Source organism: Cornus florida, unplaced genomic scaffold (assembly GCF_030987335.1).
Source record: "Cornus florida cultivar Cherokee Brave unplaced genomic scaffold, ASM3098733v1 CherokeeBrave_3.0.0_Hap2_Chr03, whole genome shotgun sequence".
NCBI classification, from domain to species: Eukaryota; Viridiplantae; Streptophyta; class Magnoliopsida; order Cornales; family Cornaceae; genus Cornus; species Cornus florida.
In genome coordinates this window covers 22,055,992-22,073,934 of record NW_026775573.1, presented here as the reverse complement: position 1 = coordinate 22,073,934, position 17,943 = coordinate 22,055,992, and the positions used below count along the sequence as shown (strand labels likewise).

Below are 17,943 nucleotides of genomic sequence, written 5' to 3'. Positions count from 1 at the left end.
AAAAAAATCATATTGTTAGAAATGGTCTTCTTTTTTTTTCGTTACTATTTCCTTTTATATGTAATTTAATTTTATTGTAAATTTTTTTTTTTATGATTTTGCTTTTTTTTTTCTTTAAAATTTGTCAACAAATATATAAGAAAAAAAAATTGTAAAGTAATATTTTATTCATCACAAACATACAATATGAAGAAATACATTTTACTCAATATTACCGTTAAACCTCTTCATTGCCAAATTTATTCCACAAATACTCTATAAGATCTCTCCTGGGATCTCCATTGCTTTCTACATTGCAAATCCTGTTGAGGCGAGTGGAGATGTGTGCCGCCAAAAATGATCGGTCTCGATTATACTGTGGAAGGTAGACCGACTCATCCATTAGAGATGTCCATTCCAAAATGTTAGTGTCGCGCTCGTCTTCTATGATCATGTTGTGCAATATGATGCACGTTCTCAATATCTTGCTCAGGTCTTCTTTCTTCCAATAATATACTGGTCCATGCGTTATAACACACTTATCTGCAACACACCAAATGCCCATTCAACATCCTTCCTAACTACTTCTTGTCTTTGAGCAAACAATTTCTCTTTTCCAGTAGTTGGGTGCGGGATGGTTTGAATCAAAGTTACCCACTTAAGGTATATACCATCAGATAGGTAATACCCCAACGTACGGTGATGTCCATTCACCTCGTAATTAACTGGAGGCATTGTATCATTAATGATACGATTGAATATTAGGGAATGATCTAGGACATTCACATCATTGTATGAACCAGCCATACCAAAGAAAGCATGCCAGATCCATAGATTTTTTTATGCAACCACCTCCAATATGAGGGTAGGCTTACGACCTCTCCCCTTGTGTGTGCCATGCCACCCTTTAGGGCAATTGTTCTATTCCCAATGCATACAATCTATAAAGCCAAGCATACCTGGGAATCCTCTTTCTTCCCCTTCTTGAAGTAAACGTGCAATGTCGTTTTCGTTTGGCGAGCGTAAGTACTGCTCCGCATACAATGCAAGTAAAGCATCACAAAATCTCTTCAAGCTTTCAATAGCAGTGCTCTCTCCAACCTTTATGTACACATCACAAAGATCCGCTGAAATTCCATAGGCAAGTATACGTATTGCTGCTGTCATCTTCTGTATAGGGGTACACCCCATACGACCAGTAGCATCGGGCTTCTGTTTGAAGAAGTTGTCATGAGTTGTAATATCGTTCAAAATGCGAAGAAACAACTGGCGTCGCATTCAGAACCGTCTATGAAAATATTCAGGTAGAAACACAGGATTTTCGATGAAATAATCTTTCCAAAGTTGTTGTGCTGCATCCTCCCGATCACGTTTAATATATCGTCTCTTCTTTGGTTTAAATAATGCTTTTAGATTCTCAGGCGTAAAAATATCCAGAATTGTTTTGATCCTTTTTTTATGGAATTGATAAACCATCTCCCGATCAAAATCTGACGAATTTTTTGAAGAATCAGATTCGGAGATTTGAAAAGATTGTGATGATGATGCCATTTTTTTCTTATATAAAAGTTGAGAATTCAGAGAAGAGAAAAGTGGCAGAGGAATCAAATAAGAGAAAATATGGACATGAGGAATGAAAGAAGAGAAAATATAGCCGTTGGAATATAGCCGTTGAGAATATAGTCGTTGGGAATATAGCCGTTGGGTATACAACAATCTCTATAAATATGACACTCATTTCACTCAATATTCATCCTTCAACACTCATTTCCCTCATCCTTCAACACTCATTTCACTAAATCATCATCCTTCGACATTCAATGGATCAGCGACCTCCATTCAACAACTCTCATTTTAACCAATATGGAAACTTCGAAATACCATCTCAATTCAATTATGGGTGGCACTCTCAAGATCCAATCGATTCTAAATATACATCTCAACCCCAATTCCAAAACCAAATTTATCCAGAATACACACCTCAATTTCAAAATCCATTTTGTTACCATTACACAAATCAATTCCAAAATCCATCTCAATAACCCCCATACACACCTCAATTCCAAAATTCCTCTCAACCTTCTCAATCACAGCCACCTTTGAAGAAAAATGGTGGGAATTGGTCCAAAGAAGAAGATATAGCATTGTGCAAAGCATGGATCATGATTGGTGAAGATCCAGTGACGGGTACAGATCAAAGTATGGGTACATTGTGGCAACGAATTCATGCTCATTGGATTAGGCAATTGGGAGACAAGATAACTGAAGAAAGATCACACGGTGCTCTGATGAACCGTTTTTCAAACTTTCAACGTGATGTAAACAAATTTTCACGATACTACAAAAATGTCCACGACAATCCAATCAGTGGTTACAACGAGTATGATATGGTAAGTTTTTACTCTGTACAATATTTTTTTATTCTTAATTTTAATCCAACTTATTAATTTCAATGATTATTTATTTTTTATAGATGAATGCTGTTAGAGAACTATATGAACTTCAACAGAAAAAAAAATTTAAATACGAGCATTGTTGGAATGTTCTTCGGGATTCGAAAAAATGGCAGATGCATTGCAACGTTAACGAAAATCCAACTAGACGACCAATGAAAAGAGGTGTTGATCTTGATATTAATGAGCCAAGAAATTGGTCGGAATCGACTCCAACAACACCAGGTTCATCAACTCCTACAGTATCAACTCCAGGGTCGGTAAATCTTGGTGATGACGATACACCAGTCGATACCGAAGGTTCGAACATGTGACGTCCCGAGGGACAAAAAGCAAGGAAGATTCGTAAAAAGAAAACGCCATATCTTGAAGCAAGTATTCTTAAACAATTAGAAGCTGTAACAGCACAAGGCGTCATGTTTGGTGAAGTAGGTGTGGAAGGAAAGCGAATGAGACTTTAACTTTCCATGGGGAAACAACGAACTAAGCAGCTGGCGATAGAATCAAATTTGGAGAAAGAACGGACTAAACAGCTAGAAATAAAAACAAGAGAAATGATGGCTGAAATGGAGTTTGAAAGAGATATAATGCGTCAAGATCCATCGAAGGCTCCAACAGAAGCATCAAAGGCATGGATCATTCAACAACAAAATCAAATCTTAAATAAACTAAAAGAAGGCGGTGGTCATATGTAATTTATTTATATTTGTGAGAAAATATGCAATGTCTTTTTATTTTATTTATTTAATTGTGAGAAAATATATAATGTCTTTTTTTATTTTATTTATGTAATTGTGAGAAAATATGTAATGTCTTTTTATTTATTTTATTTATGTACGTAATTGTGAGAAAATATGTAATGTATTTTTGATTTATTTAATTATGAGAAAATATATTAATTTAAATGTATTAAAAGAAGTATTCTATTCAAATATGTAATAAATAAATAAAAAATTCAACTGGTTAAAAAAGTAGCCGTTTTAAAAAATACAAGCAAAAATAATAAAATAATAGATATCAATTAACCCATACCGTGACTAAAAGATAGCAATATATAATATAAAAAAATTCAAGTGGTCGAAAACGTAGCCGTTTTAAAAAATACAAGCAAACAAAAAAAATAAATATGTTTTTAATTTTTTTTACTTAAAATATTAAATGTATTAAAAAGTACAGTAAAAAATAATAAAATAATAGATGTCAATTAACCCATACCGTGCCCGAAAGATAGCAATATACTGTTACTAGCCACATCAGCACAATTGCTGATGTGGCTAGCAATTCAACAAAGCCTTGCTAACCTGTATTGCTAGCACTATACCACTTGCCCTAAGTGTACGTGATGACAGGTCACTTATTAAATGTTACACGTAGTCACATGTTTGCACGGACAGATCCAGAAACATAAGTTAGGTATCAATGTGGAATTTTTTACTATTTTTTGGAGGGGCAAAAGCATAATTTTATAGAGATATATATATATATATATATATATATATATATATATCAAAATTCTAAAAATATTAGGATATAATACTAAAAAAAACATATCAACTGTGAACTCTCTCTCTTGCACTGTACATATTTCGGCTGCCACATTTATAAGTGTCAAAGTGTAGGTCCACAAATATTGACATTGTATCTTGTTGCTTTAAGTGGTAGGTTTTCTCTATAAATACAGAAGAGCAGAAGGAGTGAGGTATTGGGGGAGTGAGAAATTTGTGAGACCCCTTAAGCCTCTTCGACAAGACACTAAAGAGTGTTATTTACGGAAATATATATATATATTTTAAATTTACCAAAAAAAAAAAATCACTAAAGAGTGTTACTGGGTGTATTTGAGTTTTGAGTGTTAGTCATTATTTGTATATTCTTTTCATTTTCGTAGGAAAAATTTTTGCTCTGTTTTTGATGATCTCCATCAATATGGTGGAGTGAAGGAAGTTGCAGCCGTAGAAGAAACAGAGCAGAGAATTCGTGGTGTTCGGCTCCAACACATAACAAGAAGCTATTGAATGTGGTATTCTCAAACCCTATGAAGATTCAAATGATGCAGTAGCAGAAGGTGTAACGGTCAGAAATTACTCACAAGAAAGAGGGAATGTTAAAGGTTGAGTCTATCCGTCTAATGGTGCAATGTTTGAAGCAGAAAGGCCACGCGGTAGCAGTCACCGGCGATGGAAACAATGATGCCACTCAAAGAAGCAGATAATTGGGCTCTCCATGGAGATCCATGGCACAGAAGTGGCAAAAAAGCGCTCAGATCGATATAATCATTTGGATGATAATTTCTCCTCTTTGGTGACAGTTCAGAGGTAGGGCAGGTGTGTTCACAACAACATTCAAAAGTCTCACGTGGACGAGAAGGTCAAGGACACACTCATTTTCTATAGTTTTGTTTTCTGCCAAGTTTTTAACAAGTTTAATGCAAGGAAGCTGGGGAAGAACAACATATTTAAGGGATGGTCGGGATGACAGTAGTTCTTCAAGTGGTTATGGTGGAGCTTCTAAAGAGGCGAATTGCTAGTACTGGAAGGCTGATTTGAGGCCAATGGGTGAATTGTCATGGCCGATTAATTGGTTGGATTGTCAAGAACTAATCTCTTTTAATCAGAAAGCATGCTGTCATTAGCATTAGTAACAAGCTTTCTCTGAGTAATAATTTCCTTTTTCTTAATTATCTTGCTCCATGTCTCGATATTTCAATATATATATATATATATATATCAAAATATGTGTGCAACACCTGATTGTGGTTGTCTGTTTCAGGATGCAGCTGAAGCTCTATATGTTGGAAGCTAGGCTGAGGAAGCTGTATATGTTCCAATGCATGCACACCATTGATCCCATTTCAGCCTTTCAGTATTAGCAAACCTCTTTGGGAGCTCCATCATAACCACTTGAAGAACTACTGTCATCCCAACGATCCCTAGAAACAGTTTGTTCTTCAGTTTCCCCTTAATTAATATGTTCTTCTTCTCCAGCTTCCTTGCATTAAACTCACTAAAAACTTGGCAGAGAACAGAACTATTGAAATTGATCAGCGTGTCCTTGACTTTCTCGTTCACATGAAACTTTTGAATGTTGTTGTAAACACACCTGCCCCACCTCAGAACTGTCACCAAAGAGGAGAAATTATCACCCCAGATAACTATATCCGAGCTCTCTTTTGCCACTTCTTTGCCTTGGATCCCCATGGAGAGCCCAATATCTGCTTCTTTCAGTGTGGGTGCATCGTTGTTTCCATCGCTTGTGACTGCTATCAGGTGGCCTTTCTTCTTCAAACACTGCACCGTCAGAAGCTTGTCAAATGGGGATGATCTGGCCTGCCATTACACGGTTAGACTCAACCTTTAACATTCTCTCTCTTGTGAGAGTAATTTCTAAACGTTACACCTTCTACTACTGCATCATTTGAATCTTCATAGGGTTTGAGAATACCACATTCAATAGCTATTGCTTTTGCAGTGAAGGCAATGGACAGCAAATTAGCACATGGAATGATCAATGATGTATGGTTTCCTGGTTTCACCAGAAACTTCAAGAGTGTGTGGAGAATGTAAATCAAAGCAACTTGTTGGATTATGAGACTAATATTGAAGTTTATATTGTTCATTCAGGAAAAATATATATTTATTCTTGTGTTTAATTTATTATGTTATAATTTGTGTTACTTTAGAGTTCTCTATTTCTGTTTATATATACACGTTCTTGAATCATTTTTGTAACCAGTGGACAAAAATCCCTTAAAAGATATATATATCAAAGGAAGGAACAAGTCCGATCAGATGCTAATACCTAGCATACCAAAAGATCAAAGAAATCAACCTTTGGTTGATTGCCATTTACTTTACGCTTCGCCATCAACTCGTCAGATATTTTTGTAAAACAAAGTATGAAGAACACAAGGTAATAACATACGTAGTTCAGCCATTTTGGCTTACATCCAAGACACACTTAGCCCAAAAGGTTACATATATTTTATTATAATAATCTATCTTTTTATGTTCAATACAATGATGAAAACTTTTTTATATAGGAGAAGAAATAATGAGAATTGAATGAGATAGATTTAGGAAACAACATCAATACTGGAAGGTTTTTCTCCACAAATTCCTCCATAGTAAATCTTTTATAATAGGAAAGAACATCAATATTGGAAGATTTTCTTTCATTGATTTCTCCTGTAAATTTTCAATAGTTTGACTAAGTCAACTGAGTGTAAATTATAGCATTTATTTCATTCATAAAAAATTATGCGATTCTTCAATTTTGTTTTTCTTCAATCTTTTTTGGTTTCGATTTTTTATTTTTTTCTCTGTTGAGTGAGGAGGGTAGGTGATTTATGAAATTTGTGAGGGAGATAGACACAGCCTTGACAAGTGTTTGACACAACAAAAAGAGTGGGTTTGGTTCCCAATTGTAATAATTGGTATGGATATTTCATTGTTTGTTGTTATCTCGAATTATATATATACAAATATATACAAATATATAGACTCTCCCGTGTTAGATTTTACCGTTTTATACTAAAACACATTAAAGAAACGTACTTTTACGGTTTGGAAGGCAAGGGCAGTTTCAGTCGGTTAAAAACATTCCATCTAACGAAAGGCTGTATTAAAGAAATGTTGAATTCTTTAGTTTTGTAATCTACATTTTTTGACTTGCAGTTCAACAATTGAAATTGTTGTTTCATATTTAGCTTTTAACTCCCAAGGTCATTGCGCACTCATTATACAAGCCTTAATCCGGTAGACTCAAATCGGAAGTCTCTTAATGTACTAATAGAGAGGAATGTACTAAGAGACGGATTCAGAAAATTTTGAATGGGAAAAAGTGAATTTAGTGTATATATATATATATATATATATTGTAGTTTTAGATAGGGGCAAAGTAAAATTTTTGTAGGTATATAATTAAAAATTAAAATTAAAAAAAAAAAAAAAAATCAGTGGGCAATTGTCACTCTAATGTGCGTCCATCGTCCCTAGTAGGAAAACATATGGGTCCACACCATAAATGTGAATGAGAGAAAAAAATTGCAAGTAATTCGGTGTGTGAGAAATAGTATGGTAGTAGTGTAAGAATAGTGTGTGGATGTGGGTGGATTGCATGTGGGTCCATGAATACTATTTCAAGTGGAAGTCTGCAAGCTATAAAAGTTAAAGATCGTAGTTTTTTTCTTTTCTTTTTTGGTAAAGTTGGTTTAGGAAATTTAAAAAGGCTAACAATGAGGATAAAAGTGAGACAAGTATGTGTGAGTATTTATTAAGAAAAAACAGAAAGACTGAAAAGTTATTTAGAAAACTTTAAATATAAGTACAATAGTGGTTTTGTTTAGGGTATGCAACTATAACGAATTTATAGTGATTGTCTAATGATCTTTAAATATTAGTAAATTGTTACTTTTTAATGGCCTTTAAAGAGTATTTGCTAGTAACTAAATCTTTTAGTTTTTTTTTTTTACTACTAATTCTCAAACTTTTTTTTTCCCGATAATTAAATAGTGTAATACTATAACAAAAATATAATTACAATAAAAACACAAGGCATTCCCATGGCCCAGCAAAGAAAGATGGGCAACGAAAAAGAATAATTGAAACCATGTCCACATTAGTGGCCCAAAAAAAAGACAGTCATCGTCAAAAACAAAACCAGCCCAGGCTCAAGAGTACAATGCAATTTATTTTTTTTTTTTTTTTAAGTACAATGCAATTCGAAAACTAAAAAACAGGCACATCAAAGCCTTATGCATGTACACCGGTGGGACCAAATGAGCAATAGTCCAGTTGGTATAAACTTGGCATCCTAAAGGAGAAGTTAGGAGTTCAAGCCTCAATCGATGCATAGCATGGGTTGAATAATCAATAAAATAAAAGTTTTAATTCATTGGATTGGGTGATGGTGATAGGTGATTTTGGGCAGTTGTATATCTTGATATATTTTAAATATTTTTTTATGCATACGAGTAACTAAAATCGGACAGTTGTACATTTTGATAGATTTTAAATATTTTTTTTTATGTATACGAGTTACTCAATTCAAGAATAACCCGAATCAACCTGATATTCGTTTTCCCTTTCCAAACTCAAGTTCAAAATATTAAATGCAGATTAGGTAGGGGTTGGAGAGCTTGGATTAAGCCCTCAACTACCTCAATGGCAAGCCAGATCATCCCCATTTGACAAGCTTCTGATGGTGCAATGTTTGAAGTAGAAACACCACACAGTAGCAGTCACATGGCGATGGAAACAATGATGCCACTCAAAGAAGCACATAATTGGGCTCTCCATGGAGATCCACGGCACAAAAGTGGCTAAAAAGAGCTCAGATCGATATAATCATTTGGATGATAATTTCTCCTATTTGGTGACAGTTCAGAGGTAAGGCAAGTTTGTTTACAACAACATTCAAAAGTTTCACGTGGACGAGAAGGTCAAGAACACACTCATTTTCAATAGTTTTGTTTTCTGCCAAGTTTTTAATGAGTTTAATGCAAGGAAGCTGGAGAAGAAGAACATATTTAAGGGGTTACTGAAGAACAAACTGTTTCTAGGGATGGTCGATCGGGATGACAATAGTTCTTCAAGTGGTTATGCTAGAGCTTCTAAAGAAGCTTGCTAGTATTGGAAGGCTGATTTATTGTTGTGATATGGCCATAATCATTGCTAGTGCTGATTACTTTTGGTGGCTTGGTTCACTTTGCATTTGTTATTGCCCACCCACTTCCACAATGCCTTGATTCAAGGCTAAAGTTAAGGAATGTTGTGTAAGATATATATTTTGGGAAGACTGTAAAAAATATATATTCTGTAATTGGCAACTTTCGGTGTCAAAACAAGTCCTTGTCGAGTTGTAATTCAAGTTACCATATCCGATCGACAGCAACTGCAGAATTGGAAGGTTGTTCAAAGTTATCATGACTGAGATCATTCGAAACAGGTAAGAACAATACTTTAGGAAGGAATCTAAAAAGGTTAGGCCACATTCCATATTTGGTAAGTTTCAGAATATACCAAAAACAGTGCCTAGAACCTTAGGAATCAAGTCTGGCAGATTTGAACCTGTTCATGATTCTTGGAACAGGTTCAAGCCATTTGAATTTGGCCTAGAAAACATTCTGTCATTTTTGAACCTGTTCCCAATTCTTTGAATAGGTTCAAGTCTTCAACATTGGCCTCGAAATACATTCTGCCATCCTTGAACCTGTTCCAAATTCTTTGAACAGATTCAAGAGTCCTGATAGCCTATGGAAAGTTTAGTTTCCTGTTTCAGATTTCTCTCCTAGTTGGTCTAGAATTGTACCAAATCCTATGCACGAATTTTATCTTATTTTCTGAGGGATTAGGACTTTCTAAACTCTATATAAACCTTATCATATACATTGGTTTATTCATGGCTTTAAGGAACATCAATTCTATATTTTGAGAAAGCCTTTAGAGAGATATTCTTATGAACGACTTTTGCATAGAAAATTCAAATCTAATTGAGAGCCATCTTTGAGAGATATTTTTTATTCATTCAGAAAATCAATCTGATTTTTCTGATTTTATTTTTGAGAGCACACACATAAACACAAGAGTGATTTAGGAGTGTTGTTCTCTATCTCATCGGAATTAAAGCATAATTGAAGATTCAGAAATTTCGGAAAAGCAGAATTCATTCATTCTTCGTCAAATTCAGATATAGAAGAAAAGGGGTGAAGCGATCACACTTTGAAGGGGTCAGAGCATTCGTGGAGTGTTGTCTGATCTACCTGCAACTCTTCTACAGAGATCGAGAGTAAGCCTGAGGTCGAGAGCTGTTGGACGGGGGAGTTGCAAAGCCAGGGATTGTCAGCAATTGGTTTTTGGTAGAACGATAGGGTGTGACACTGAGTCAAAGTTCGGTATACTTTGCTTCAAACATAGTGGATCGTTTATCTCAAGATTGGAGAGTCCAACGAGGTTTTTCCTGTTACAATTGGTCTATTCTACCAATTGGGGTTTCCTCGATAAAATCCTGGTATCATCTCTCAAACTCTATTTACTTTACTTGCACTTTATTTTTGCTTTGTGGTTTGATTTTAGTTTTATTTCGGTAAAATTAAAATAAGTAAAAATTGGATAAAAGAGTAAGTTGAATCTATTTACCATCTCTCTAGATTATCTATCCATATAATATATTCCACAACCATTCCGCTACGCACACTCAACATGTTGAAGTTGAAGACAAACATCATAATCACAAAAGCACACAAGCTTTCTCTGAGTAATAATTTCCTTTTTCTTAATTATCTTGTTTCAGGTGTCTCGATATTTCAACCACAATCAGGTGTTGCAAACATATTATATATATATATATATATATATAATATGTTTGCAACACCTGATTGTGGTTGTCTGTTTCAGGATACAGAAGCTCTGTATGATAGAAGGCTGAGAAAGCTCTATATATATGTTCTGATGCATGCACGCCATTGATCCTATTTCATCCTTTCCGTATTAATAAACCCCTTTAAAAGAACTACTGTTATCCCAACGATTCCTAGAAACAGTTTGTTCTTCAGTATCCCCTTAAATATGTTCTTCTTCTCCAACTTCCTTGCATTAAACTCACTAAAAACTTGGCAGAGAACAAAACTATTGAAATTGATCAGCGTGTCCTTGACCTTCTCATTCACATGAAACTTTTGAATGTTGTTGTAAACACACCTGCTGTGAGATATTAATTATTTTTGGCAATTGTCGTAGACATAACAAGTCTATGTTGAGTTGTAATTTAAGTTACTTGTAATGCAATTTATCAAGATCGACGGAGACTATGGATTTGGAAGGTTGTTCAAAAATGCTATAATTGTGATCATCACAGAAAAGGAAGAACACCATGTTAGGAAGAAATCAAAAAAGGTTAGGACACATTCCATATTTGATAATTTCAAGTCTGGTAGATTTGAACCTGTTTATGATTCTTGGAACAGGTTCAAGCCATTAGAATGTCGTATAAAAATCATTCTGCCATTCTTGAACCTGTTCCCAATTCTTTGAACAAGTTCAAGTTTTCAACATTGGCCTCGAAATACATTCTGCCATTTTTGAACCGGTTCCCAATTCTTTGAATAGGTTTAAGAGTCCTGATAGCCTATGGAAAGTTTAGTTTCCTATTTCAGATTTCTCTCCTAGTTGGTTTAGAATTGTACCAAATCCTATGCACGAATTTTATCTTATTTTCAGAGGGATTAGGTCATTCTAAACTCTATATAAACCATGTCATATACATTGGTTGAAAAGGGCTTTTACATTATTATTCAGATATTATTCAAAGCCTTAGGAAGATTATTTTTACAGAAAATCAGAGTTGATATTTTCTGATATCTTTCTAGAACATATACACATAAACACTTAGTTTAGAGTTGTGGTATTCGAATCCTGATCGTGATCATGCAGTTGTATTTACATCGATCAGACGAAACAGATCTTCTTCTACATCATTCAGACGATTGAAAACAGAAGTAAACGCAGTCACACTTTGAAAGGGTTAGAGCATTCGTGGAGTGTTATCTGATCTACTTGCTACTCTTCTACAAATATCAAGTGTAAGCCTGAGATCAAGTTGCTGTTGGACGGGGAGTCGCAAAGCCAGAGGATCGTCAGCAGTTGGTGTGGTGTAGAACGATAGGGTGTAAGCCAGAGTCAAAGTTTGGTATACTTTGTTTCAAGCATAGTGGATTGGTTTACTTTGGATTGCACAAGTCCACGAGGTTTTTCCCATAACAGTTGACATATTTTATTAACTGGGGTTTCCTCGCTAAAATCATGGTGTCATCTCTACCTTTACTTTGCTTTATTTTATATGCATGTGATTAACTGTTTAAATTGCTAAAATATGTAAAGTTGGTAACGACACAGATCTGTTTTATAAAACAAATAAAAACTTTCCTGTATACATTCCGCTGCGTACGACTCACACCTGCGCCACCTCAGAACTGTCACCAAAGAGGAGAAATTATCATCCAAGATGATTATATCTGAGCTCTCTTTTGCCACTTCTGTGCCTTGGATCCCCACGGAGAGCCCAATATCTGCATCTTTGAGTGTGTTGTTTCCATCGCTTGTGACTGCTACTATATGGCCTTTCTTCTTCAAACATTGCGCCATCAAAAGCTTGTCAAATGCGGATGATCTGGCCTTTACATGGATAGACTCAACCTTTAACATTCTATGTCTTGTGAGAGTAATTTCTGAATATTACACCTTCTACTACTGCATCATTTGAATCTTCATAGGTTTTCAGAATGATGCATGTTTGGTTTCCTGGTTTCACCAGCTACAGCCACAACATAATTTGGTGGAAGACTAAACCAAATTTATTGGAAACTTCAAGAGTGTGTGGAGAATGTAAATCAAAGCAATTTGTTGGATCATGAGACTAATATTGAAGTTAATATTATTTCATTCAGGAAAAATATATATATATTTATTCCAGTGTTTAATTTATTATCTTATAATTTGTGTAATTTTAGAGTTCTCTATTTCTCCTATAAATGCATGTTCTTGAATCATTTTTGTAACCAGTGGACAAAAATCCCTTAAAAGATATTATATATATATATATATATATATATATATATATATCAACGGAAGGAACAAGTCCGATCGGATGCTAATACCTAGCATACCGAAAGATCAAAGAAATCAACCTTTGGCCGCTTGCCATTGCTAAACTGTGCTTCGCCATCAACTCGTTAGATTGTTTAAGTAAGTAAACTGCAGTGTAAATTATAGCATCTATTTCATTCATAAAAAATTATACGATTCTTCAATTTTGTTTTTCTTCGATCTTTTTTGGTTTCAATTTTTTATTTTTTTTCTCTATTGAGTGAGGGTAGGTGATTTATGAAATTTGTGAGGGACATAGAGAAAGCCTTGATAAGTGTTTGACACAACAAAAAGAGGTGGGTTTGGTTCCCAATTGTAATAATCGATATGGATATTTCATTGTTTGTTGTTTATCTCGAATTATATATATACAAATTTACAGACTCTGCCATGTTAGACTTTACCGTTTTATATTGAACACAATAAAGAAGTCTGCTTTTACGATTTGGAAGGCAAGGGCAGTTTCAGTCGATTAAAAACATACCATCTAATTTTAGACTTAGTTCTGAAGAAAGGCTGTATTAAAGATGATGGATGAATAAATTAAATACCCGTGGATAAGGAAAGGTTGTTAAATTAACGCGTTATATCATAAGATTGATATAGGCTCTACAAATTAGGATAAGGATTACATATTACGATAAGGGTTAAACTGACAGATTACGATAAGGATTAAGCCTACAGATTATGATAAGAATGAAAATAATGGTAACTCTATGTGACATCCTAACCTAAGCCCTATAAATAAAGGGGGCTAATCGACGTTTGGAGGTACACAATAAATCCTAACTCAATTTCTTGATTTCTCCAGAGAGATTACTTCGCACACTAACTTGTTCATCAGAGCCTACTCCATCGGTAACACTACGGTGTTTGTAGGATCACCTTTTCTTCTCTTTCTTCAAGAAGTCAGATCAGATCTGGGTTGCGCAAAATCCATCATCAACAGTTCGAGCCGCCTGTGGAAACATATTTTTGTTCTCTAAACAAAGCATGGTTCAATTGCGATCTGGTCTGGTTGCTGGCGAGGACGAAGCATTGCAGGCTTCTGATAAAGGGGACTCGACGGGGCAACCCCCTGTCGTCCCAAATGATTAGGAACGCGTCGCAACGTTGGAACAACAAGTTCAAACCTTAGTCCAACAAAATGCGATGATTTTGTAATGCTTAGCCGCCCCCAACAGTGAAGTACCCAACAATAACTCCCGTAGGGTTAACAACAATGTTAAGCTTAGTCAAATAAGGGGTCAATAGAGGAGCCATCACCATCGGTCCCCTGAACAGAATACCACCAGGCTCTATGGAGATACTTCTAGTTACGTTAGTGATAAGATTGAGGACGCCACTCATATCGATCTAGAGATGCAGGATCTGAAAGATAGAGTTGACGACGTCATGCAAGCGATAAAAGGGAAGGCTAGGTTATAGTAAATGATATGGTACAGAAGACCAACCTAGCTTTTAGCCCAGCTATTATGAGTTGTCTTCTACCTATTAAATTCAAGATGTTAACTCTTGAGAGCTTCGATGGGACGCGGGACCCTCTCGACCATTTGGAGACCTACAAAGCTCTTATGTATTTACAAGCCGTACCGGACGAGATTATGTGCAAGGCTTTCCCTACCATACTAAAGGGTTGGGTTCGTCTCTGGTTTAATAAATTAAAACCAGGCTCCATTGAAAACTTTGAAAAGTTGCGCAAACAATTCATAGGACTTCATCGCTGGATAGAGGCATAGGAGACCAGCAATACATTTACTGAATGTGAAGCAACAGAAGGAGATAGCCTCTTCGTGATTACATAAGTTGTTTTAACTCTGAAATGCTGCAGGTAGAAGAGGTGGACGACAAGGTTGCCCTCACAGCCTTTATAAGAGGACTACAAACCTCTAAGTTCCTATTTTCCTTGTCAAATGAAGCCCTTACGAGCATGACAAAGTTAATGGTTAGAGCGCGAAAGAATATAAACGCTGAGGATACTATGAATGCATGAAAAAACAAAGATGGTGAAGATAAGAGGTCGGATAAAAAGAGGCCAGCACCTAGCACTAGGGAAGAGAGGGAATAAAGTATAAGAAATTCTCAAACAGCCAGGCTGACAGATCGTCTCGCCGTCCAGTGAGCCCAAGCAGGTATAATAATTACACCCCCCTAAATACATCTGTAAAGCAGGTCTTTCTGCAGATTCAAGATGACGTATCATTGAAATGGCCACCAAAGCTAAAAGTTGATCCAACAAAGAGGTCTCGAGATAAATACTGTAGGCTCCACCGGGACCATGGACATAACACAGAAGATTATTTCGACCTTAAAAATCAGATTGAGAACCTTGTTCGTAAGGGTCATTTACTCAAATTTACGATTGGGAATGGAAAAGGAGGCTCCAACCCAGCCCGAGAGGGCCGAGATGATTGCCCTCCTCAACACCAACCAATGGGTAAGATCAAAGTTATATCAGATGGCTTCGCTGGTGGTGGGGAGACGAGTTCGGCTTGGAGGGCTCATGCCAGGAGAATTCGGAGTTTTTCAGATGTGAATGAAGTTAGAGTGACAAGTCTTCCAACAAAATTACCGCGAGTTGAAGAGCTGATCATAACCTTTTTCTGAAAAATATGACAAGGGAATTCACCAGCCCAATGATGACCCTCTAGTAATTTCCATGGTCATCACTAATGTCACTGTTCGACGAATACTAATAGACAATGGTAGCTTGGCTGACATACTATTTTTTGGGGTGTAAGACAAATTGAAAATTGGCCAAGAGAAGCTCCGACCCATGAAGTCACCACTGGTGGGATTTTCAGGCGATAAAGTATATCCACTAGGGGTAGTTACCCTTCTAGTCACTGCAGGAGCCAATCCAAAGTAGGTCACTGTAATAGTGGACTTTGTAGTTATGGACTGCCCATTATTATACAACATTATCCTGGGGAGGACAACCTTGAATGCCATGAAAGCAATCACTTTCACTTACCATCTCCTGATGCGTTTCTCAACTGAATATAGTATGGAAGAGCTAAGAGGGGACCAAACAATGGCTCGAGAATGTTATGTCGCCTCTCTCAGAAAAACAAATTCGCAAGAGGAACTTACGATTAAAGGGCTGGAAGGGAGAGATAGGCCAGACTTTCATAGAGTAGAACCTACAAAGGAGCTAGAAGAGGTTATCCTTGGTGATGGTGAGCCCGAGAAAAAAGTGAGTATAAGGTCTTTACTCCCCCTAAGTATCAAAGATGAATTTACTTAATTCCTCAGGAAGAATCGAGACGTATTTGTATGGGCGCATGAAGACATGCTAGGTATAGACCCCACTATCATGGGGCACTGCCTAACTGTAAATCCTAACTTCAAACCTGTCAGACAAAAGAGGAGGACTTTCACTCCAGAGAGGAATCAGGCTATATTAGAAGAAGTGGAAAAGCTCTTAAAAGCTTACTTTATTCAAGAGGTGTACTACCCCTACTGGCTGGCAAATGTGGTCCTAGTGAAGAAGGCAAATGGAAAGTGGAGGCTATGTGTAGATTTCACCGACCTTAACAAAGCTTGCTCGAATGACAGTTTTCTTCTCCCAAGAATCGATATGCTCATTGAGGGAACGACTGGACATGAACTACTAAGTTTCATGGATGCATATTCTGGATACAACCAGATATCTATGTACACCTCATATAGAGAAAAAATGGCCTTCATCATTGATAGAGGTTTGTATTGTTACAAAATAATGACTTTTGGGCTCAAGAACGGTGGTGCAACATACCAGAGGCTAGTGAATGCAATGTTTAAGCACCAAATTGGTATAAATATGGAGGTATATGTTGATGACATATTGGTGAAAAACTTAAAAGCTAAAGACCATTCGACTGACCTGCAGGAGACCTTCGAGGTACTTAGGAGGCATAAGATGAAACTCAACCCCAACAAGTGTGCCTTTGGGGTTTCCTCAGGAAAGTTCTTCAGATATATGGTAAGCAGAAGAGGAATTGAGGCCAATTCAGAAAAGATCCGAGCAGTCATTGACATGAGATTGCCAAGATCAACCAAGGATCTAAAACGACTAACAGGGAAGATTGCTGCCTTGAGTAGGCTAATCTCTCAGTCAACTGACAGGTGTCTACCTTTCTTTCTTGTGCTAAGGAAGGCTTTTGAATGGACCCCAAAGTGTGAGCAGGCGTTCAAAGAACTAAAGCAATACCTTAGCTCTCCCTCACTACTGTCTTGAACCATACCGGGAGAGGAACTATACATATACCTTGCGGTCTCCACGACAGCTGTCAGTTCAGCTCTGATACGAGAAAAAGAAAGGGTCCAAAGGCCAGTATACTTTGTGAGTAGAGCACTTAGGGGTGCGGAGTACTGAGACCATACTTTTAATTGTGTCTGCTAGGAAACTGAGACCATACTTTTAAGCGCATACGATAGTGGTGCTAACAGATTAACCCCTCCGACAGGTCCTACATAAGCCAGAAAGCTCTAGTCGACTGATGAAGTGGTGAGTAGAGTTAGGAGATTTTGACATTCAGTACAAGCCAAGAACAGCAGTAAAGGCTCAGGTGTTGGCTGATTTCTTAACTGAGTTTACCCCTCCAGAAGAGGAGAACCAACCCCAATTTTTGACAGAACCAGGTTCAAGTGAGCAGATGGGCCAGAAGTAATCTAGAACTTGTTCATGGATGGGTCATCTAATGTTCAGGCCAGCGGAGCCGGGCTTGTTCTTGTTTCCCTAGAGGGAAAATGTATACAGTACTCACTTCGGTTTGGTTTCAAAGAAACCAACAACGAGGCAGAGTACGAATCCTTGATAGTAGGGTTAAATATGGCAAATGCCCTAGGGGTTGAGCAATTAAAGGTGTACACCGACTCCCAGCTGGTCG

The 17,943-nt window shown here is 36.6% G+C and overlaps 2 protein-coding genes and 1 pseudogene across 2 annotated transcripts; 1 reads left to right on the top strand and 2 right to left on the bottom strand.

Annotated features, from left to right (window-relative positions):
• Positions 1-217: 217 nt before the first annotated feature.
• Positions 218-1,530, bottom strand: LOC132301258 (uncharacterized; annotated as a pseudogene).
• A 584-nt stretch (positions 1,531-2,114) lies between these two features.
• LOC132298692 (glutathione S-transferase T3-like) lies at positions 2,115-2,815 on the top strand. Its single transcript, XM_059795079.1, has 2 exons — positions 2,115-2,369; positions 2,453-2,815. The coding sequence occupies exons 1-2, from the start codon at positions 2,142-2,144 to the stop codon at positions 2,744-2,746; spliced, it is 522 nt and encodes a 173-aa protein (XP_059651062.1). The 5' UTR covers positions 2,115-2,141; the 3' UTR covers positions 2,747-2,815.
• A 2,415-nt stretch (positions 2,816-5,230) lies between these two features.
• LOC132301257 (putative calcium-transporting ATPase 13, plasma membrane-type) lies at positions 5,231-12,631 on the bottom strand. Its single transcript, XM_059798527.1, has 4 exons — positions 12,384-12,631; positions 9,571-9,641; positions 5,827-5,954; positions 5,231-5,758 (listed from the first exon to the last, which is right to left on the bottom strand). Exons 1-4 carry the CDS (start codon positions 12,629-12,631, stop codon positions 5,231-5,233), a joined length of 975 nt encoding a protein of 324 aa, XP_059654510.1.
• Positions 12,632-17,943: the final 5,312 nt, after the last annotated feature.